The 23,302-nt window shown below is 52.0% G+C and overlaps 1 protein-coding gene across 10 annotated transcripts in view; it reads right to left on the bottom strand.

Annotated features, from left to right (window-relative positions):
- The window catches only part of PDE4A (phosphodiesterase 4A), a 64,122-nt gene that overhangs the window by 12,010 nt on the left and 28,810 nt on the right, over positions 1–23,302 (bottom strand). For 5 of the 10 annotated variants that reach the window (XM_063801163.1, XM_016934988.4, XM_016934987.4 and 2 more), the window contains 6 exons: positions 10,799–10,990; positions 8,248–8,284; positions 8,051–8,121; positions 6,538–6,587; positions 6,249–6,361; positions 2,223–2,316 (listed from right to left, as the gene is read on the bottom strand). In XM_063801163.1, coding sequence (XP_063657233.1) covers positions 2,223–2,316; positions 6,249–6,361; positions 6,538–6,587; positions 8,051–8,121; positions 8,248–8,284; positions 10,799–10,990 — 557 coding nt within the window. Of the gene's footprint in view, positions 1–2,222; positions 2,317–3,835; positions 4,234–6,248; positions 6,362–6,537; positions 6,588–6,695; positions 8,122–8,247; positions 8,285–10,798; positions 10,991–17,654; positions 17,733–17,838; positions 18,030–23,302 lie in introns of those variants that run through there. The other 5 variants (XM_063801166.1, XM_063801165.1, XM_016934992.4 and 2 more) reach the window with 3 other exon arrangements.

The raw sequence follows: 23,302 nt of genomic DNA, 5'->3' as shown, positions 1-23,302 counted from the left end.
CTTATTCTTCAGCCCTCTACCACGTACGGGGAAGGCTCACCCGAAAGGGCAGAACCCTTTCAGCTGTGATGCCGCTGGCTACTCAGAGTCAGGAAACCAGAGGGGATGTGGGAAATCTTCCGGGAGGTGGTGGGCTGGAGTGGGGGCCCAGGGCTCTGGGATGGCCCCGGTCTGATCATCAGATATGGATGGAGAGTGGCGTGGGAAGTCAGAAAGCGAGGTGGGGATGCCAGGGAGAGCCGCTGCCTACTCCGAACACCCAGGGAACCTTTTTGGGTGGGGAAGATCCCAGCATGGGGGCCAAGAGTGCTGGTGTGGGGGGTGTCATCACTGGGAAGAGAGAGGGAAGGGTGGTCTCTGGCTCCATGTCCTTGACCCCCCCCCCGCCCACCTTGGCATCAGCCTGCCTGGGGGACAGCCCCAGGAGCCCTTTTCCTGAGCTTTCAGGGGCTTCCAGAGCTCAGCCAAGGTCACCATTGTGACCCGGAGCTAGCTAGTCAATCAAAAGGCCTAATACGGGTCATTTGCATGTTATGCTCCCATTGGGTGGATCCTCAGAACTCAGAGACACACCCTCACTGGTGGGAGCACTGGAAACACCGAAGACTTTTTCTCTTGAGACAGAGTCTCGCTCTGTCGCCCAGGCTGGAATGCAGTGGCACGATCTCTGGCTCACTGTAGCCTCCACCTCCCGGGTTCAAGCGATTTTCCTACCTCAGCCTCCCGAGTAGCTGAGATTACAGGCACCCGCCACCGCGCCCGGCTAATTTTTATATTTTTAGTAGAGATGGCGTTTCACCATGTTGGTCAGGCTGGTCTTGAACTCCTGACCTCAAGTGATCCGCCTGCCTCGGCCTCCCAAAGTGCTGGGATTACAGGCGTGAGCCACTGCGCCCGGCCTAGTTTTTAATTTTTTTGTAGAGACAGGTTCTCACTATGTTGCCCAGGCTGGTCTTGAACTCCTGGGCTCAAGCGATCCTCTTTTCTCAGCCTCCCAAAGTCCTGGGATTATAGGCATGAGCTGCCTCTTCCTGCCTCTTACAGGTTCTTAAGCTTGATAATCTTCTAGAGATTAGGGTTCTAACATTTTGGGAGTCTACTGAATTGGGGGGGTCATACCAAGTTTGGAGATCCTATTGAATTTGGGGGTTTTTCAGTTTGGAGGTTGCTAAAGTTTGGGGGCCTTTTGTGGACTCGGAAGCACAGAACTTCCCTTAAGTTTGAGAACTCTACTGAGTTGGGGCATCTCTCTTGAGTTTGGGTGTGTCTACTGAGTTTGGAAGGGAGTCAATCCAAGTTTGGAAATTCTATTGAATTTGGGGTTCTACTCAGTTCAGGAGGCTTTTCAGCTTGGAGGCTTTTTTTTTGTTTATTTTTTGAGACAGAGTCTCACTCTGTTGCCCAGGCTGTGGTGCAGCAGTGGCGTAATCTCAGCTCACTGCAACCTCTGCCTCCCGGGTTCAAGTGAGTGCTAAAACAATGAGGTGTTTGTTTGTTTGTTTGTTTTGAGACGGAGTCTCACTCTATTGCCCAGGCTGGAATGCAGTGGCGTGATCTTGGCTCACTGCAACCTCTGCCTCCTGAGTTCAAGAGATTCTCTTGCCTCAGCCTCCCAAGTAGCTGAGATTACAAGCACACACCACCATGCCCGGCTAATTTTTTTTTTTTTTTTTTTTTTTTGAGACAGAGTTTCACTCTTGTTGCCTAGGCTGGAGTGCAATGGAGCGATCTCGGCTCACTGCAACCTCCACCCCCTGGGTTCAAGCGATTCTCCTGCCTGAGCCTCCTGAGTTGCTGGGATTACAGGCACCCACCACCATGCCTGGCTAAGTTTTTGTATTTTTAGTAGAGATGGGGTTTCACCATGTTGGCCAGGCAGGTCTCAAACTGCTGATGTCAAGTGATCCGCCTGCCTCAGCCTCCCAAAGTGTTGGGATTACAGGCGTGAGCCACCGTGCCCGGCGCTTGGAGGCTTTTTAAAGTTTAGAAGGGTTTTAAGCTCACAGATGATTTCAGATGTTGGGTTCTATAGAAGCTGGGGGTCCCACAGAGTTTGGAGGCATCAGGAACATGAGGGTTCCTGGATAGGGTGACTGTGACCTTTGGGGAGTTGAGAGTCAGAGTCCCTGGGAAGATGTGAGCAACAGGACCCAGGGTCAGGGGCAGCCCCCTCTCTACTCCAAATGTCCCCCCTCCAATCCCACGTGCTTCCCCTCACTCACCCAGGAATGTTGTGGAAATGTACTCTGAGACCTGGTTTCCGGACCTGCTCATTTCTGACAGGTGTGTGAGCTCACGGTTCAACATCCTCTTGAACTAAGGTAAAGGAGTCAACAAGGAAGAAATGATGGGGGAAGCACAGTGGTGGGGAGGGTGTCAGTCCTTCCCAAGAACGCCTGAAGACCCCATGAATCCCTCCTATTTTTCTGCTCAGCCAACAGAGCCCCTATAAGACTGCTGGGGGGTTGGGGTCAGCCTTTCCTGTCCTCCCAGCTCTGGATGGAGGTCCCCAGGTTTGGGGAGTCATGATCAGCATAACCCTCCCTGCCTGAGGAAAGAGGGGCTTCCCTCCTCATCTCCCCCAAGGAGGAGCTAGAGGGGCACCTGTGGAAGGGAGGGGCACCTGTGGAAGGGAGGGGCTCCTGCCTAACAGGGAGCCAATGGGGAAACAGGAGAATCCCGTCGCCATGGCGATGGGAGTCTCCTTAGCAACTCCCCCTCCAACCAGCTGCTGAGCTGGGGAAAAGGGGGGCAAGCCGGAGGCCCCTTAACCCTTGCCTTCCTAGAGCTGCCCCTGACCCAAGTGTTCCCAGACATGGACCCCAATCCTGGGGGTCCTGGCTCCTGGCCTCCAGCTCAGTTTGGAAAAAGGGAACGTGGTAGCCAAGCTCTGGGGGACAAAAAGGTTTGGCAGGGGTAGGGGAGAATGGTGAGCTGAGGAAATCCCAGTTTGATCACCCAGGGGAGGGGGAGGGGGGGTTCCCATCATAGCCCACTCTCCCCCAACCCCAGAAGGGTGGACAGATGCACAGATGAACAGAGTATACCCAAAACCGGGCTTGGAGGCCCCTCCTGGTCCCCCCATGCCACTCTGCACAGGCCTCTGCTGTGACATTGTACACAGAGGAGAAAGGGCATTGGCTCCCCACCCCCAAGCTCTGCCACAGCACCCCAAAAGCAGGAGCAGACTCTGTCCAGGGAAGCAGGAGGGACACTTGGCAGGAGGGGTGAGCCTGCATGGCCCAGGCTTGGACGGGGTGCTCCCTCCTCCCGGTGCCACCCAGAGACCCTGGGTACAGAGACACACACATCCACACAAGATGGACCCACAAAATCTCACACAACCACACACACAATCACAGGCTCTCAGTCCTACACAGCGTCACACAGCCCAGACACACAGATCAAAGGGCATGCAAAATAAGGCGGTCACTGACATTTGGGGTCACATGTCCCCAAAATATCAGGCAGCTCTGGGCTCAGACACACAACCCAACACACAACACCATGGTCAGAGCCAGATGATCTCAGACAGGGCCACACAGTGACCCAGGCAAACAAGCCTATACTCAGGCAGACACACACCATCGCAGACACACACACACACATCCAGGCACTGACACAGTCACACCCAGTGAGGCACCCGCAGTCCACCCCCAGGGAGAGTCACACACCCCCAGCTGCCCGCCATCCACGCCCAGCCCTGGGCCACACACAGAGACAGTCACAAGGCTTCATCTCCAGGCCACACACGTGCACAGCTGCACACACAAGCCCACACCGGGGGCCCAGCTCACCAGGATGCCCGCCCACCCCCTACCCTGCACTCTCCTACCTGGTCCCACCAGCCCACCAGCCAAGGCTTGGAGCAGGTCTCGCAGAAGAAATCCACCAAGGGCATCTTGGAGACTTAGCCCGCCTGGGGCTGCTGCACACAGAGGCTGGGCTTGGGGAGTCCCGGGGTTAACAACCACTGGGGAGGGGGTGCCGGGCAGGTGGGTAGTGGAAGGGGGAGCCGCGGAGGGGCCTGGGCCGGCCCAGCAGGGCTGGGGGCTCCCTTCCCCTCCGCGCTCCCAGCGGCAGCCCTGGTTACATGGCCCGCCAGCCCTGGGCCCCAACGGGCCCCCCCGCGGCAGTGGGTGGAGGCGGTGGGGGGTCCGTGCCCATGGGAGGGGGGCAGGGCAAGGGTCCCAGGAGGAGGCTGCGGAGCTCTGTGTGTGCACCCGTGTGTGTGCGTGTGTGCTCACTGCAGCACTGGCAGGCTGCATGGGATGTCAGGTGGTGCTGGGGGTGGGGGGGTATTAAAGGGGCATCAGAGCCCATGGGCCTCAGCCAGAACCTAGGTGGGCTGTCCCCATCAGGACCCGTCCCCTCCATGGACACACCCAGAGACAGAAACACACATCCACTTTACACTCACAGATGTACAAACACCCTGAGACAGAAACACACATCCACTTTACACTCACAGATGTACAAACACCCTGAGACACACCTTCCAGGGACACCCACACACATCCAGGCACTTGACACTTGAATATACACAGATACCCAAATGCTTTCTGTTGTACACTTACAGCACACACACACACACACACACCCGGAGACAGTCACAACTCTGATGTCCAACACACTTATAGGTCCACAGCTGAGCATATAGCAAATGCCTTCAGACACGCCCCATCTAAGGGCACAGACCCACATCCAGACCCACACCTATAGACAGACACCGAGATACCAGCCACATTTCTTTTTTTTCTTTTGAGACGGAGTTTTCACTCTTGTCGCCCAGGCTGGAGTGCAATGGCACGATCTCGGCTCACCACAACCTCCGCCTTCCGGGTTCAAGCAATTCTCCCACCTCAGCCTCCCGAGTAGTTGGGATTACAGGCACCCTCCAGCACACCCAACTAATTTTGTATGTTTAGTAGAGACGGGGTTTCTCCATGTTGGTCAGGCTGCTCAAACTCCCGACCTCAGGTGATCCGCCCGCCTTGGCCTCCCCAGCCAGCCACACTTACAGACACACACTAAACACACCCACAGACACACTTTCCAACCATTGCAAATATCCACTGCCCTTGGACACAAACATATCCCGACAAATCCATAAGGAAATATACTCACAGATGCAAAAATACACACACACACACACACACACACACACCATTGCAGAAACATCCTCAGACCCATATCCAAAGACACAGCTACATTTCAGATGCTTGATCCACCCTCAGGGACACAATCGCCCTCGGACTGCTATGTTCCTATACAAGCCTCCACCCACTGCTATAAGCACCCCCCAACAAAGACACTCCCACCTACAGATCATTTCTTGATAGGCACCCGCCCACAAGGGCTGTTACCACTCTCTCCAACTCCAGGAAGCATCGTTCACACATACTGCCTGCTTCCTGAATGGTGTCCCCTGGAGTTGTGCAGTGCACTGTCTGCACAACTGTACATGGGAGCATTGCAGTCACCCCTACGGCCCTGCAAACACACACACATTCACAAACACATAGAGCTACACATTCAGTTTCCCATCTGGTCCAACTCTCCCCTGCAGACATGCGCACCCCTCTGGCACAGCCCCACACACCTATAACCCTGCATAATTACCCGTGCAAACCTATACACCTACACAAGTACACACTGGCGTGCCACTCTTCAGAATCTATTCCCAACACCCCAGCGCTGCAAATGCGTAGCCAATAAACCAGCAGCTACGCAGACCTATAGCCGCAGATACACCCCCGCAGACCATAAAAGCATACAACCCCCCAACGGAAACGGTCACCTATTGACACATGTACAACCAGACAGACACACCCCACCCCACAACACACACCAGGCTCCTCCAGCCCTGGGGAAAGTCATAATCTACAAGAGCTTCAAGCCTTGAAGCTGCCGCCCAGGGGTTGGCCCCACCCAGGGACTGACCCCATACCATAGACCCTACCCAGAGATTGGCCCCACCCTCATGAGCCACGCCCCATAGTTGGCCTCAGCTACAGGCCTAACCTAGTGGTTGGCTCCACCCATAGGGCCCAGCTCCACCAGCCCCCGCCCAGGGATTGGCCCTGCCCTAATCAGCCACACCCAGTAGCTATCTCCGCCCACAGGAACAACCTAATGGCTGGCTCCATCCGCAGGCCGCGCCCACTGGTCCCATCCAGCGGTTGGCTCTACCCACTGGCCCCGCCCCCGCCTGCCCCGCCCAGGGGTTCTGCCCACCACCTGCACACCTTGTGCGAGGCCATCTCGCTGACAGAGCGATAGGTCTGCATGGTCTCCAGCTGCTCCAGACACCAGTCCAGCTCCTCCAGAGTCTCCCGGGCCAACTGCTGACACGTTTCTTCTAAGGAAGGGGCAGCCAGGGTAGTGACTGAGAAGGTCTGTAGGCAGAAGCCCAGAGGCTCCAGACCGCCGTGACGGGGTTCGCCAGGTGAGTGGACTGCTGGGTGGGGAAGGGGCTGAGGGACCCCCACTGGGGCAGCAAGGGGGGCCCCTTCCCACCCCTCTGGGCTTAGCTACCTGACAGCGTGGCCTTGCAGACAGGGGTGGGGCCGCCCAGCGGGGACCGCCTGCAGAAAAAAAAAAATGGGGCTGCAAAGTCAGCCTGGGTCCCCCCACCAGGTCCCTGCCTCCCGCTTTCATGAACAGTGCCAATTTTCATTTGTCTGAAAACTCACCGTGTCCTAAGGACGCTGCCATGTACTCTGCCTGCAGCCTCAATGAGTCCCAGAAAAATCCATTTTATAGATGTGGAAACTGAGGCTCAAGGAGGTGAAACAGCTTCTTGAAGACCACGTGGCTGATCCGCCTTAAGGTCAGGTCCTGGGCTTCCAAGATCTCTGCTCTCTTGCCTAACTCTCCACAAATCCTCCAAGCCCCTAAGGATGTCTCTATCCCCCACCCCCAGAAGGACTGGCAGCTCTCAGCCACATCTCTTGCCCTAAAACAATTAAGATCCACTCCTATGTACGCAGGGCAATATTCTAGCACTTTCTAGACATCATCTCCTCTCCTCACAGCAGTTATCTAAGGGAGGCATTATTGTAATCCTCACTTTATTTATCTATTTATTTTTTGAACCAGGGTCTTGCTCTGTCACCCAGGCTGGAGTGCAGTGGTGGCAACACAGCTCACTGCAGCCTCAACCTCCTGGGCTCAAAACTATCCTCCTGCCTTAGCCTTCTGTGTAGGTGGGAACCACAGACACATGCCACCATGCTGGGCTAATTTATTTATTTATTTATTTATTTTAGAGACAGGGTCTCATTTTGTTTCCCCTGGGCTGGTCCTGAACTCCTGAATTCAAGTGACCTCCTGCCTTGGCCTCCCAAAGTGCTGGATTACAGGCATGAGCCAGCACGCTTGGCTGTGATCATCACTTTGCAGAAGGGCAACAGAAGCACCATGGAATGCCATTTGCCCAGCAACTTGGTGTCAAGACCCAGGGTGGGCCTGGGGACTGTGGCTGTGGCCTCACCACCATGCATCCAGACCCCTAAATCTTTATTTATAAAAACCTCTGGGCCGGGCGCAGAGGCTCACACCTGTAATCCTAGCACTTTGGGAGGCTGAGGCGGGTGGATCACCAAAGGTCAGGAGTTTGAGACCAGCCTGGCCAACATGGTGAAACCCCATCTCTACTAAAAATACAAAAATTAGCCCAGTGTGGTGGTGCATGCCGGTAATCCCAGCTACCCGGGAGGCTGAGGCAGGAGAATTGCTTGAACCCGGGAGGCAGAGGTGGCAGTGAGCCAAGATAGCACTACTGCACTCCAGCCTGTGTGACAGAGTGAGACTTGATCTCAAAACAAACAAACAAACAAAAAACAAAAAACAAACAAACAAACAAAAAACACCTCTGTGTCTTAGGCACTTGAACCTGCAATGGCTCTCTGGCTCTCTGGGAGCTGTTGTCTGAACAGAGGTTCAGAGAGGTCACCTGCCTGCCAGAGGTCACACAGCAGGGCTGAGAGCAGAACCCGCATATGCTTCACCTTATGATCACAGCTGTTGCAGCCCAGCCTTCACTTACTTGTTACTGGGAACGGGCACATTGGTCAGGAGTGAGAAGTTGCTACGGACGCTCCGGAGGCTGGCCAGCACCTGGGATGGGGAGCGGCAGTGAGGAGTGGGGTTCCCCTAGAGAGGCAGCGGGGCTGGGCCCTGTCCCCAAGTGTGGCAGAGCATTGGAGCCCCTTCTCTCCTTAACCATTTGGGAAGAGGTCTCACCTGAGCAAATGGTGTTACGATGAGGTCTTCAGCGTGCCTGTGATTGAGGACAGAGGCAGGTCAGGGGTCCGCAGAGAAGCAACTGTCTGGGGTAGATGCCCTGTGAGGCTGGACCCAGGGAGGCTGAGAGGGAGGGAGGGGACTCTGTGGGACCTAGGGAAAGAACACTTGTACTGCATAAGGGTGGACATGTGTCCAGGGCTGATCATGGAAGAAATGGCAGTCAAGGAGTGTGGCTCAGGTAGGTCCGGGGAGAAGAGACAAAGTGGAAAAGGGGAGAGGGGAGAGGTGAATATGGTTGGGTGTTTTTTTTTTTTTTTAGACAGAGTCTCACTCTGTCACCCAGGCTGGAGTGTGGTGGCATGATCTCAGCTCACTGCAACCTCCGCCTCCCAGGTTCAAGCGATTCTCCTGTCTCAGCCTCCCAAGAAGCTGGGATTACAGGCATGTGCCTCTCGCCCCACTAATTTTTGTATTTTTAGTAGAGACTGGGTTTCATCATGTTGACCAGGATGGTCTCAAACTCCTGGCCTGGAACAATCTACCCACTTTGGCCTCTCAAAGTGCTGGGATTATAGGCGTGAGCCACCGTGCCTGACCTTTTTATTTATTTATTTTTTCTTTTAAAGAGATGACATCTTATCCTGGCCAGCATGGTGAAACCTTGTCTCTACTAAAAATACAAAAATTAGCTGGGCGTGGTGATGCACGCCTGTAGTCTCAGCTACTTGGGAGGCTGAGGCAGGAGAATCGCTTGAACCCGGGAGGCAGAGGTTGCAGTGAGCCAAGATCATGCCACTGCACTCCAGCCTGGTGACAGAGCAAGATTCCATCTCAAAAAAAAAAAAAAAAAAGAGAGAGATAAAAAAGAGATGAAGTCTTGCTATGTTGGCCAGGCTGGTCTCAGAATCCTGAGCTCAAGCAATCCTTCTGCCTCAGCCTCCAAATGTGCTAGGATTATGAGTGTGAGCTTCCAAGCCTGACCCGAGGTGAATACGTTGCAAGGGCGGGGCTTGATGAGGGGAGCAGTGAACAGGAAGGGGACCGAGTGGGTTGAGGTGTGTACAGCAATGGCTGGTGGCAAGGCCTGGAGGAACCCAGTGAGAGAGGAAGAGGCTGAGCAGGTTCAGGGGGAACTCACACCTCAACAGGTGTCACGATAAGGGAGGTTAGCTTAGGAAAACCTGGAGGAAGGGCAGGGGGTGGGTCCGGTGAGATGTACACACTGTGGGAGGATACAGTGGGTGGGCACTCACACCTTTCTGGCTGGACATGCTATAAAGTAACTGAGGGCAGGTGGGGTGGCTCATGCCTGCAATCCCAGCACTTTGGGAGGCTGAGGTGGGAGGATCGCTTGAGCCCAGGAGTTTGAGACCAGTCTAGGCAACATAGTGAGACCCGATCACTATTATATTTTTTAAAAAAGGAACTGAGGGCCGGGCGCGGTGGCTCACACCTGTAATCCCAGCACTTTGGGAGGCCGAGGTAGGCGGATCATGAGGTCAGGAGATCGAGACCATCCTGGCTAACACGGTGAAACCCTGTCTCTACTAAAAATACAAAAAATTAGCCGGGTGTGGTGGCAGGCACCTGTAGTCCCAGCTACGCAGGAGGCTGAGGCAGGAGAATGGCATGAACCCAGGAGGTGGAGCTTGCAGTGAGCCGAGATTGCACCATTGCACTCCAGCCCGGGCGAGAGTGCGAGATTCTGTCTCAAAAAAAAAAAAAAAAAACAGAGAAAAAAAGGAACTGAGGCCAGGCGCGGTGGCTCATGCCTGTAATCCCAGCAATCTGGGAGGCTGAGGTGGGCAGATCATGAGGTCAGGAGATCGAGACCATCCTGGCTAACACGGTGAAACCCCGTCTCCACTAAAAAATGCAAAAAAATTAGCCAGGCATGGTGGCGGGTGCCTGTAGTCCCAACTACTCGGGAAGCTGAGGCAGGAGAATGGCGTGAACCTGGGAGGAGGAGCTTGCAGTGAGCCGCGATCGCACCACTGCACTCCAGCCTGGGCAACACAACAGAGAGACACTCCGTCTCAAAAAAAAAAAGGAACTGAGGCCAGGCGCGGTGGCTCACGCCTGTAATCCCAGCACTCTGGGAGGCCAAGGCAGGCGGATCACCTGAGGTCAGGAGTTTGAGACCAGCCTGGCCAACATGGTGAAACCCTGTCTCTACTAAAAATACACAATTAGCCAGGCATGATGGCTGGTGCCTGTAGTCCCAGCTACTCGGGAGGCTGAGGCAGGAGAATTGCTTGAACCCAGGAGGCGGAGGTTGCAGTGAGCTGAGATGGCACCTCTACACTCCAGCCTGGACGACAGAGCGAGACTCCGTCTCAAAAAAGAAAAAAAGAAAAAAAGAAAAAAAAAAAAAAGGAACTGAGCCCTTTATAGGAGGGGCAGGGTGCTGCTTACCCTTCACTGGGGAGGACAGGTTGGGGGTGCTGAGGAGGATAGGGGTGGGTGCCCCCCGACTCCCTGCTGGGAAGGGCAGCTTCCAGCAGGACCAGGCCTGGGGGAACTGGCATGTGGGGAGAAGGATGCTCACGCCTCGCTGGTGACCGATGAGTTCCGGGACATGGTCTTGGGTGACATGTCATAGTCGCTGTCTGAGCGGTACAGGAAGGACTCCCGGCGCTGGCTGGTGGCCGCCCCGGCGTGCAGCACGAGTCCTGGGCTCGCCTGCGAGTCCAGAGGGCTGCGGCCAGGAGATGGTGTCGGCCCATTCTCTGCCTCGAAGCTGCAGGGGATGGGCGAGAAGAGGGGTCAGGAGGCTGAAACGCTGTTAGGGAGGTCAAGAGGAATGAGGAGGCCGGGCGCGGTGGCTCACGCCTGTAGTGCCTGTAATCCCAGCACTTTGGGAGGCCAAGGTGGGGGTGAATCACTTGAGGTCAGGAGTTCGAGACCAGCCTGGCCAACATGATGAAACCCTGTCTCCACTAAAAATACAAAAATTAGCCGGGCATGGTGGCAGGTGTCTGTAATCCCAGCTATTTGGGAGGCTGAGGCATGAGAATTGCTTGAACCCAGGAAGCGGAGGTTGCAGTGAGCCAAGATCGTGCCACTGCACTCCAGCCTGGGTGACAGAGCAAGACAATGTCTCAAAAAAAAAAAAGGTGGGGGTGGGATGAGGAGCCTAAGGGAATTCCTGGCAGACATTCAGGTGGAGATTTTTTTTTTTTTTTTTTTGAGGTATGGTCTCGCTCTGTGGCCCAGGCTGGAGTAGTGCAGTGGTGTGATCTTGGCTCACTGCAACCTCCACCTCCCGGATTCAAGTGATTTTTCTGCCTCAGCCTCCTGCGTAGCTGGGATTACAGACATGCACCACCGCACCTGGCTAATTTTTGTATTTTTAGTAGAGATGGGGTTCCACCATGTTGGCCAGGCTGGTCTCAAACGCCTGGCCTCACGTGATCCTCCCTCTTTGGCCTCCCAAAGTGCTGGGATTACAGGCCTGAGCCACTGCGCCCAACCAAGTGGAGGATGTTAAAGAAAGACAGATGCCCTAAAAGAGACGGGAGACACAGAATTGCAAAGATGGAACTTGTTGAGCACCGGTGTGCATCCATCCCCACTGCTGTGCTGGGGACACCCCAAGGCCAAAATTTATGGGATCATTCACTCTTTCCTTCGTACCTCAAATCAGCCTTGGTGCCAAAATCTATCCAGAATCTGTCTACTTCTCACCCACTCCTTGGCCAGCTTCCCTCAGCCAGGACTGGTTGCATTCACCTCTGCCCTAGTACCCACCTCCTGTTTTCAACCCCCAGTCTTTCTTCAGTGGCCACCAGGGGGAGCTTGGAAACACCTGAATGAGGTCAAGTCCTCCCTCTGCTCAGAACCTTCGATGGATCCCACCTTACTCTGGGCAAAATCCAAAGTCCTCACTGCAGCTCACAGGTCTGTCCCATGACTTTCCCTTCCCCCCTCACTCATTCTGCTCCAGCCACAATGGCCTCCTCACTGTTCCCTAAAAATCTCAGACACAGGCCAGGGTGAGGTGGCTCATGCCTGTAATCCCAGCACTTTGGGAGGCCAAGGTGGGCAGATCACTGGAGGTCAGGAGTTCTCGACCAGCCTGGCCAACATGGCAAAACCCCATCTCTAATAAAAATACAAAAATTAGCCAGGCGTGGTGGTGGGTGCCTGTAATCCCAGCTACTTGGGAGGCTGAGGCAGGAGAATCACTTGAGCCCAGGAGGTGGAGGTTGCAGTGAGGGCCAAGATCTCGCCACTGCGCTCCAGTATGGGCAATAGAGCAAGACTCCATCTCAAAAAAAAAAAAAAAAATCTCAGACACAGTCCTGCCTCAGGGCCTTTGCACAGGCTGTTTCTCCAGCCCAGATTTGCAGCGGCTCCTCTTTCCCTCCTTCAGGCCTCTGCTCAAATGTCACTGCCACAAAGAAGCCTCCCCTGACCAACCCAGCTAAAATTTCAACCATAATACTTTTTTTTTTTTTTTTTGAGATGGAGTTTCACTCTTGTTGCCCAGGCTGGAATGCAATGGCGTGATCTCAGCTCACCGCAACCTCCGCCTCCTGGGTTCAAGCGATTTTCCTGCCTTAGTCTCCCGAGTAGCTGGGATTACAGGCATGCACCACCACGCCTGGCAAATTTTGTATTTTCAGTAGACACAGTCAGGCTGGTCTGGAACTTCCGACCTCAGGTGATCCACCTGCCTCAGGCTCCCAAAGTGCTGGTATTACAGGCGTGGGCCACCATGCCCAGCCCATTTTGTATTTTTAGTAGAGATGGGGTTCCTCCATGTTGGTCAGGCTGGTCTCAAACTCCCAGCCTCAGGTGATCTGCCCGCCTCTACCTCCCAAAGTGCTGTGATTACAGGCGTGAGCCACCGTGCCCAGCCCAATACTATTTCTCTTCCTTAAAACACACACACACAAACTAAAATCCCACTACTTACTTGACATAATCTATATTTATCTTTTTTTTTTTTTTGAGACAGTCTTGCTCTGTCACCTAGACTGGAGTCCAGTGATGCGATCTTGGCTCATTGCAACCTCCGCTTCCTGGGCTCAATCAATTCTCCTGCCTCAGCCTCCCGAGTAGCTGGGATTACAGGCACCTGCCACCACACCTGGCTAATTTTTGTATTTTTAGTAGAGATGGGATTTTACCATGTTGGCCAGGCTGGTTTCGAACTCCAGACCTCAAGTAATCCACCCACCTCGGCCTCCCAAAGTGCTGGGATTACAGGCGTGAGCCACTGCGCCTGGCCTGGTGTTTTTTTGAGATGAAATCTCGCTCTATCGCCCAGGCTGGAGTCCTGTAGGGCAATCCCAGTTCACTGCAGCCTCAACTTCCTGGGCTCAAGCTATCCTCCACCTCCACCTCCCAAGTAGGTGGGACTACAGGTGTACGCCAGCAAGCTCAGCTAATTTTTTTTTTTTTTTTTTGAGACAGGGTCTCACTCTGTTGCCCAGACTGGAGTGCAATGGCACAATCTCAGCTCAATGCAACCTCCACCTCCCTGGCTTAAGAAATCCTCCCACCTCAGCCTCCCAAGCAGCTGGGTCTACAGGCACATGCCACCACCCCCAGATAAATTTTGTATTTTTTGTAGAGATGGGGTCTCGCCATGTTGTCCAGGTTGGTCTGGAACACCTGGGCTTAAGCAATGCCCTCACCTTGGCCTCAAGTGATACACCTGCCTCGGGCTCCCAAAACACTGGGATTACAGGCGTGAGCCACCGTGGCTGGCCCATTATATATTCTGGATACAAATCCCTTATCGTGTATTTTTCTCCAAGTTTGCAGCTTATCACTTAGTGATGGGGTCTCACTCTGTTGCCCAGGCTGGAGTGCAGTGGCACCATCATAGCTCACTGCAGCCTCCTGGACTCTAGCGATCCCCCCACCTAAGCCTCGGGAGTGGCTGGGACTATAGGCACGTGCCACCACACCCAGATAATTTTTGAATTTTTTGTAGTAATAGGTAATATGTAATATTGGTAATATGTAATATGTAATATTACTAATATTACATACACATGCATATGCAATATTGCTAGTATTATATATGCATATGCAATATTGCTAATATTACATACATGTATATGCACTATTACTATTACATACATGTATATAATATTACTATATATAATATTACTGATATTATATATGTAATATTAGTAATATTACATATATTAGTAGTATGTAATAGTAATATGGTAATATGTAATAATAGTAATAAGGTAATATGTAATAATAGTAATAAGGTAATATGTAACAATAGTAATAAGGTAATATGTAATAATAGTAATAAGGTAATATGTAATAAGTAATTATAATAATAAGGTAATAATAGTAATAGTAATATGTTGCCCAGGATAGTCTGTAACTCCTGGGCTCAAGAGATCCTCCCGCTTTGGCCTCCCATAGTGCTGGGATTACAGACATGAAACGCTATGCCTGAAGCGTGTCTTCTTATACATTTTTGTTTTGCTTTGTTTTGTTTTTGAGACAGGATTTCACTCTGTCGCCCAGTCTGGAGTGCAGTGGCGCGATCTCGGTTCACTGCAACCTCTGCCTCCCGCGTTCAAGCAATTCTCCTGCCTCAGCCTCCCAGGTAGCTGGGATTACAGGCATGCACCAGCACATCTGGCTAATTTTTGAATTTTTAGTAGAGTCAGGGTTTCACCATGTTGGCCAGGCTGGTTTCAAACACCTGGCCTCAAGTGATCTACCCACCTCAGCCTCCCAAAGTGCTGGGATTATAGGTGCCTGGCAGGCCTAGGAGATTTCAAACTTATTTCTTAGTAGAGAGACCATTCCAGTAAAGTCTTATGGTGACTCTCTATAGGCTGACCTAGAAAGGGGAAGCGGGGGGTTCCTATCCTCTCTCCCTCTCCACTTGCACCCAGTCAGAGCATAGCCTGAAATCTACCTACTAGTCTAACCCCAGAGACTACGCAATGGGGAAAGAACTGTCTTTTCAAAACGATGGTGCTGGGAAAACTGAAGAGGTGGACCACATACAGAAATTAACTCAAGGCCGGGCGTGGTGGCTCATGCCTGTAATCCCAGCACTTTGGGAGGCCTGAGGCGGGCAGATCACCTGAGGTCGGGAGTTCGAGACCAGCCTGGCCAACATGGTGAAACCCCGTCTCTACTAAAAATTCAAAAATTAGCCGGGCGTAGTGGTGGGTGCCTGTAATCCCAGCTATTCGGGAGGCTGAGGCAGAAGAATCCCTTGAACCCAGGAGGCGGAGGTTGCAGTGAGCCGAGATCACACTACTGCACTCCAGCCTGGATGACAGAGCGAGACTCCATCTCAAAAAAAAAAAAAAAAAAAAATTAACTCAAAATGACCAAATACCTAAACATAAGAGCCAAAACTATAAAACTCTTAGCAGCTTCATGACATTAGATCTGGCAATGATTTTTTGAATTTGACACCAAAGCACAGGCAACAACAATAACAAACAAGTGGACTTCAACAAAAGGAAAGACTTTTGTGTATCAACAGAGGCTGAGGTGGAAGGATGGCTTGAGACCAGGAGCTTGTGGCCAGCCTGGGCAATATAGTGAGACCCCATCTCTTAAAAAAAAAAAAGGGCTGGGCACGGTGGCTCACGCCTGTAATCCCAGCACTTTGGGAGGCCTAGGCGGGCAGATCACTTGAGGTAAGGAGTTCAAGACCAGCCCAGACAACATGGCGAAACCGTCTCTACTAAAAATACAAAAATTAGCCGGGCATGGTGGTGTGCACCTATAGTCCCAGCTACTCAAAAACAAAGAAACAAACAAACAAAAAACACAAAAAAACAAAACTTGTTTAATTAGCCAGGCATGGCAGTGTGTGCCTGTAGTCCCAGCTACTGGGAGGCTAAGACTGGAGGATCACTTGAGCCTGGGGTGTTTGAGGCTGTAGTGAGTGAGCTGTGATCGCACCACTGCACTCCAGCCTGGACGACAGCGGGAGACTTTGTTTCAGAAATAAATAGGCCAGGCCTGGTGGTTCAGACCAGTAATCCCAGCACTGTGGGAGGCCAAGGTGAGCGGATCACTTGAGTCTGGGAGTTTGAAACCAGCCAGGGCAGCATGGTGAAACCCCGTCTCAACCAAAAAAAAAAAAAAAAAAAAAAAAATTGGCTGGGCGTGGTGGTTCACGCCTGTAATCCCAGCACTTTGGGAGGCTGAGGTGGGTGGATCACGAGGTCAGGAGATCGAGCCCATCCTGGCTAACACGGTGAAAACCCTGTCTCTACTAAACATACAAAAATTAGCCGGGCGTGGTGCCATGTGCCTGTAATCCCGGCTACTTGGGAGGCTACAACAGGAGAACTGCTTGAACCTGGAAGGTGGAGCTTGCAGTGAGCTGAGATCGCGACATTGCACTTCAGCCTGGATGACAGAGCGAGACTCTGTCTCAAAAAATACATAAATAAATAAAATAATTAGCCAGGCATGGCGGCTCTCACCTGTAATCCCAGCTACTAGAGAGGCTGAGGTGGGAGAATCACTTAAACCCGGGAGGCAGAGATTGCAGTGAGCTGACATCGTGCCACTGCACACCAGCCTGGGCAACAGAGTGAGACCCTGTCTCAAAATAATAAATAATAAATTGTAAATAATTTGACTTAATAGACAAATGACTTGAATAGGCATATCTGCAGAAAAGATATTAAAACAGCCAATAAACATATGAAAAAAAATCCTTAACATCACTCATCAGGGAAACGCAAATCAAAAGAAAGAGATACAGGTCTGGTGAGGTGGCTCATGCCTGTAATCCCAGTGCTTTGGGAGGCAAGGTGGGTGGATCACTTGAGGTCAGGAGTTTGAGACCAGCCTGGCCAACATACCGAAACCCTGTCTCTACTAGAAATACAAAAATTAGCTGGGTGTGGTGGTGGGTGCCTATAATCCCAGGTACTTGGGAGGCTGAGGCAGGAGAATTGCTTGAACCCGGGTGGCAGAGGCTGCAGTGAACCAAGATCACGCCACTGCACTCCAGCCTGGGTGACAAAGCAAGACTCCGTCTCAAAAAAAAAAAACAAAAAAAAGGAGATACCATGTCATGCCTCATGCCTATTAGGATGGTTCCTGAAGGGCCTTTTACTTTTGAAGACCTCCATCCCCTGCATGCAATGCCAAGGAGGGTATTTTGGGGACAGCTGTGTCCTGAGCCACCTTCTCTCCAGGATGCCACTTGTAACTGGCCTTTACCCGTGTCCTGTTTCCCAGTTGCTCTCCCCTCCAGACAGCTGGTCTCTTCACTCCAAGAGAAGGGACTGTGGAGCCAGGAGGCACTCCTACCTCCATCCACCCCGTCTCTCAGCCTCTGACCTGCCTCCTGGGCCTCAGATTTGAGTTCCAGAGACAGACCTTGTTGAAGGCCTAGACTCTTCGCATCCCTGAGGTCATAACACCTCCTCTCTCACCTGCTGCACTCTCCATTCCAACCAGGTCTCTCTGCTGCTCCGATTCCTCGCCACTCACAAACAATCCATTCCTACCTGCTGTTGAGAGAACCACCGTAACCCCAATCAAAAATGTTTGTAGGCCAGGTGCGGTGGCTCACACCTGTAATCCCAGCATTTTGGGAGGCCGAGGCGGGCAGATTACCTGAGGTCCGGAGTTCGAGACCAGCCTGGCCAACACGGTGAAACCCAATCTCTACTAAAAATACAAAAATCAGGTGGGCGTGGTGGCAGGCACCTGTAGTCCCAGCTACTCGGGAGGCTGAAGCCGGATAATTGCTTGAACCCGGGAGACGGAGGTTGCAGTGAACCGAGATCACACCACTGTACTCCAGCCTGGCCGACAGAACGAGACTCTGTCAGAAACCAACCAAACAAACAAACAAAAAACCCTCAAAACAAACAAACATGTAGAATCACCACACAACCCAGCAATCCCACTCCTAGGTCTATCCCCAAAAGAATTGAAAGCAGGGATCTCAAACAGATACATGTACACCCATGTTCACAGCAGCGTAATTCACGATGGCCAAAAGGTAGAAGTGACTGACGTGTCCATCAACAGATGAATGGATCAACAAAATGTGTTATATCCATTGAATGGAATAGAATTCAGCCTTAAAAAGGAAAGGAATTCTGACACAGGCTACAACATGGATGAACCCTGAAAACATTATGCTCAGTGACCCAGCACTTCGGTAGGATGAGGCGGGCGGATCACCTGAGGTTGGGAGTTCGAGACCAGCCTGACCAACATGGAGAAACCCTGTCTCTACTAAAAATACAAAATTAGCCGGGCGTGGTGGCGCTTGCCTGTAATCCCAGCTACTCGGGAGGATGAGGCAGGAGAATCTCTTGAACCCGGGAGGTGGAGGTTGCAGTGAGCCGAGATTGGGACATTGCATTCCAGCTTGGGCAATAAGAGTGAAACTCCGTCTCAAAAACAAACAAACAAACAAACAAAAAAACAAACAAAAAAACATTATGCTCAGTAAAATAAGCCAGTCAGAAAAAGACAAATAGTGCACAGGAAATTCCACTTATATGAGGTCCCTGGAGTACTCAAACTCAGAGACAGAAAGTAGAAGAGTGGGCGCCAGGGGCTGGGGGAGATAGGGAAATGGTGTGTTTGTGCTTAAAGTTTCAGTCTGAGAACATTAAAAAGTCCTGGCCAGGTGTGGTGGCTCACGCCTGTAATCCTAGCACTTTGGCAGGCGGAGGCGGGCGGATCACAAGGTCAGGAGAGCAAGACCATCCCGGCCAACATGATGAAACTCCGTCTCTAATAAAAATACAAAAATTAGCTGGGTGTGGTGGTGCGTGCCTGTAATCCCAGCTACTCAGGAGGCTGAGGCACGAGAATCGCTTGAACCCGGGAGGCGAAGGTTGCAGTGAGCCGAGATTGCGCCACTGCACTCCAGCCTGGCGACAGAGCGAGACTCCATTTCAAAAAAAAAAAAAAGTCTTGGAGGCTGGGTGAAGTGGCTCACATCTGTAATCCCAGCACTTTGGGAGGCCCACGCGGGAGGATCACTTGAGCCCAGGAGTTCAACACCAGCCTGGGAAACATGGCAAGGCCCTATCTCTACAAAAAATGAAAAAAATTAGCAAGGCATGATGATGGTGTGTGCCTGTGGTCCCAGCTACTCAGGAGGCTGAGGTGGGAGGATCACCTGAGCCCTGGAGGTATAGACTGCAGTAAGCAGTGATGATGCCACTGCACTCCAGCCTGGGTGATAGAGTGAGACCCTGTCTCAAAAAAACAAAACAAAACAAAACAAAAAAACAGTCCTGGAGATGGATGGTGGTGATGGTTGCACAACAATGTGAATGTACTTAATGCCACTGAACTATACACTCGAAAATGGATAAAATGGGCCAAGCAGAATGGCTCATTCCTATAATCACAGCACTTTGAGAAGCTGAGGTGGGAGGATCACTTAAGTCCAGGAGTTTGAGACCAGCCTGGGCAACATAGCAAGACCCTGTCTCTACAAAAAATTTAAGTTAGCTGAGCACAGTGGTGCATGTGTATAGTCCCAGCTACTCAAGAGGCTGATGCAAGATGATTGCTTGAGACCAGGATTTGGAGGCTGCAGTGAGCTGTGATCATGCCACTGCACTCCAGCCTGGGTGATACAGTGAGACCCTATCTCAAAAAAAAAAGGCCGGGCACGGTGGCTTACGCCTGTAATCCCAACACTTTGGGGGGACAAGGCGGGCAGATCATGAGATCAGGAGTTCGAGACCAGCCTGACCAACATGGTGAAACCCTGTCTCTACTAAAAATACAAAAGTTAGCTTGGCGTGCTGGTGTGCGCCTGTGATCTCAGCTACTCAGGAGGCTGACGCAGGAGAATCACTTGATCCTGGGAGGTGGAGATTGCAGTGAGCCAAGATCGAGCCACTGCACTCCAGCCTAGGGGATAGTCTCAAAAAACAAACAAACAAAAAAAGCCACTCTTAAGGTTCTTAAGGTGGGAGAATCATAGATCATCAGCTTGGACCTTTGATGATAATGTCCATTTATTTATTTATTTATTTATTTATTTATTTATTTTTGAGATGGAGTCTCACTCTGTCACCCAGGCTGGAGTGTAGTGATGTGATCTCAGCTCACTGCAACCTCTGCTGCCGGGCTCAAGCAATTCTCCTGACTCAGTCTCTCGAGTAGCTGGGACTACAGGTGCGCGCCACTACACCTGGCTAATTTTTGTATTTTTAGTAGAGACGGGTTTCACCATGTTGGCCAGGCCAGTCTCGAACTCCTGACCTCAGGTGATCCACCCGCCTCAGCCTCCCAATGTGCTGGGATTACAGGCGTGAGCCACTGCACCCAGCCAATAGTGTCCATTTGTTGAGCACCTGCTGTGTCCTGGGTGCCAGGTTAGATCCTTTCAGGCATACAGTAATAATAAGACATTTATTGAATGCTTGCTGTGTGCCTGGCATTATGAAAGTGCTTTATACATATTAACCGATAGAGGGCTCCAACCCACTCTATAAGTTAACATATAGGTCCTGGTTTTTGTTGTTGTCGTTGTTTTGAGACGGAGTTTCGCTCTTATTGCCTAGGCTGGAGTGCAGTGGCGCCGTCTCGGCTCACTGCAACCTCCGCCTCTCAGGTTCAAGAGATTCTCTTGCCTCAGCCTCCCGAGTAGCTGGGATTACAGGCATATATCACCATGCCCGGCTAATTTTGTATTTTTAGTAGAGACGGGGTTTCTCCATGTTGGTCAGGCTGGTCTCGAACTCCTGATCTCAGGTGATCCACCTGCCTCTGCCTCCCAAAGTGCTGGGATTACAGGCATGAGCTATTGCACCTGGCAACATATAAGTCCTGTTAACATTCCCATGGCATAAGGAGACAAGGGGTTGGTGGCTTCATTGTCTGAGAACCGTGTCCTGTCACCTAAGGTGGATTTTTTTTTTCAGCTCCAGAGAAGGCGAGAGGAACATAGCTACACACCTCCAACTCCTCGGTCTAGGATTTAAGCTGCAGTTTAGGACGGTGAAACTCTGTTCCCAAGCAGGTGCCCAGCTAGCACATCCTGGCACATCCACCAGCCCCAAGGGACTCAGCTCACATCAGCAGGAGCCCAAAGGCCTGGATGGGAAGAGGACACTCCCTGGGGCCCTGCTGTTTCTGTTTCAAGACCCGATGTCCCCTAGGCTGAGGGAGGACAGAGGGGAGGGGACAGGGCTATAGAACTGCTGCCTGGGAGCTGGTGGGGATAGGGGAGAGTCAGGGCCAGCGATGCCCCAGAATCAGACCCCTGAGCCATGGAGAGTCACCCCTCCCTGGCTTGCCACTGACTGCTCAGGGTGGCCCAAAGTTAGGCCAGAGGCCACTCCAGCAACATCCCCATGGGACCCAAGGTTGCAACCCAGACACAGGGGTAGCTGCCAGCCTTACATCACAGCCACATGCCCAGACACTCCATTGGAGGTGAAATGACCTGCCCAAGACTCCCTCTTAGGCAGGCTAATCATTGTTTTTTGTTTGTTTGTTTGTTTGTGTGTGTGTGTGTGTTGATACAGGGTCTTGCTCTGTCACCCAGACTGCAGTGCAGTGGGGCGATCATGGTTCACTGCAGCCTCAGCCTCCCAGGCTCAAGCGATCCTCCCACCTCAGCCTCCTGAGTAGCTGGAACCACAGGCGCACACCACCACACCCAGCTAATTTTTTTTTTTTTAAAGCAGAAATGGGGTTTCACCATGTTGCCCAGGCTGGTCTTGAACTCCTAGACTCAAGCAATCTGCTTCCCAAAGTCTCGCCCTCTCAAAATGCTGGGATTATAGGCACGACCACTGCATCTGGCCTCAGGCTGATCATTTGGTGACACTTTCAGATGAAGTTGCTACCTGTTTCCCCCTCCATGTGGCCCCTAGGCCTTCCCACCAGGGCTTTTGGGAGCATGAAATTGGGCTTGTTGAGGGCTATGCAGCCCAGGGAGAGTCTAGGCCTTGGGGGATGACTACTGCAGGGACTGACGGGACACAAACAAGCTAGGGAGCGGGGGCGGGGGAAACGAACACATTGGTGAAGATTATAATAACAAGAACTATGGCCAGGCGCCGTGGCTCATGCCTGTTGGAGCATCGCTTGAGCCTGGGAAGCAGAGGTTGCAGCGAGCAGAGATGGTACCACTGCACCCCAGCCTGGATGATAGAGATGCTGTCTCAAAAAAAAAAAAAAAAAAAAGCTGGGCACAGTGGCTCATGCCTGTAATCCCAGCACTTTGGGAGGCCAAGGCGGGCAGATCACTTGAGGTCAGGAGTTCGAGACCAGCCTGGCCAACATGGGGAAACCTGTCTCTACTAAAAATATAAAAATTAGCCAGGCGTGGTGGCGGGGCGCTTGTAATCCTAGCTACTTGGGAGTCTGAGGCAGGAGAATTGGTTGAACCCAGGAGGCGTAGATTGCAGTGAGCCAAGATCGCACCACTGCACTCCAGCCTGGGTGACAGAGTGAGACTCCATCTCAAGAAAGAAAAAACAAACAAACTTATGTGAAGGCCGCATGCTAGGCATTGTGCTATACTGTAACATGCATTAATGCTCCATTTTCCAGACAAAGAAACTGAGGCCAGGCACGGTGGCTCACGTCTGTAATCCCAGCACTTTGGGAGGCCAAGGTGGATGGATCACTTGGGGCCAGGAGTTTGAGATCAGCCTGGCCACCATAGAGAAACCCCATCTCAACTAAAAATACAAAAAAATTAGCTGGGCTATGGTGGCGTACACCTGTAATGCCAGCTACTTGGGAGGCTGAGGCACAAGAATTGCTTGAACCCGGGAGGCAGAGGTTGCATTGAGCCAAGATCACTCCACTGCACTCCAGCCTGGGTGACAGAGCGAGACCCTGAAAAAAAAAAAAAAAAGGAAGAAAGAGAGAAAGGAAGAAAGAAAGGAAGGAAGGAAGGAAGGAAGAAACTGAGGCACAGAAAGGATAAATACTATGGTTATTAGTAGCAGAGCATGGATTTCTTTTAAAATTTATTTATTTTGTAGAGATGAGGTTTTGCTATGTTGCCCAGGCTGGTCTCAAACTCCTGGGCTCAAGCCATCCTCCCACCTCAGCCTCCCAAAGTGCTGGGATTACAGGC

Source organism: Pan troglodytes, chromosome 20, assembly GCF_028858775.2.
Source record: "Pan troglodytes isolate AG18354 chromosome 20, NHGRI_mPanTro3-v2.0_pri, whole genome shotgun sequence".
NCBI lineage: Eukaryota > Metazoa > Chordata > Mammalia > Primates > Hominidae > Pan > Pan troglodytes.
The sequence above is the reverse complement of the archived record's forward strand: the minus strand, read 5'-3'. Positions and strand labels throughout refer to the sequence as shown.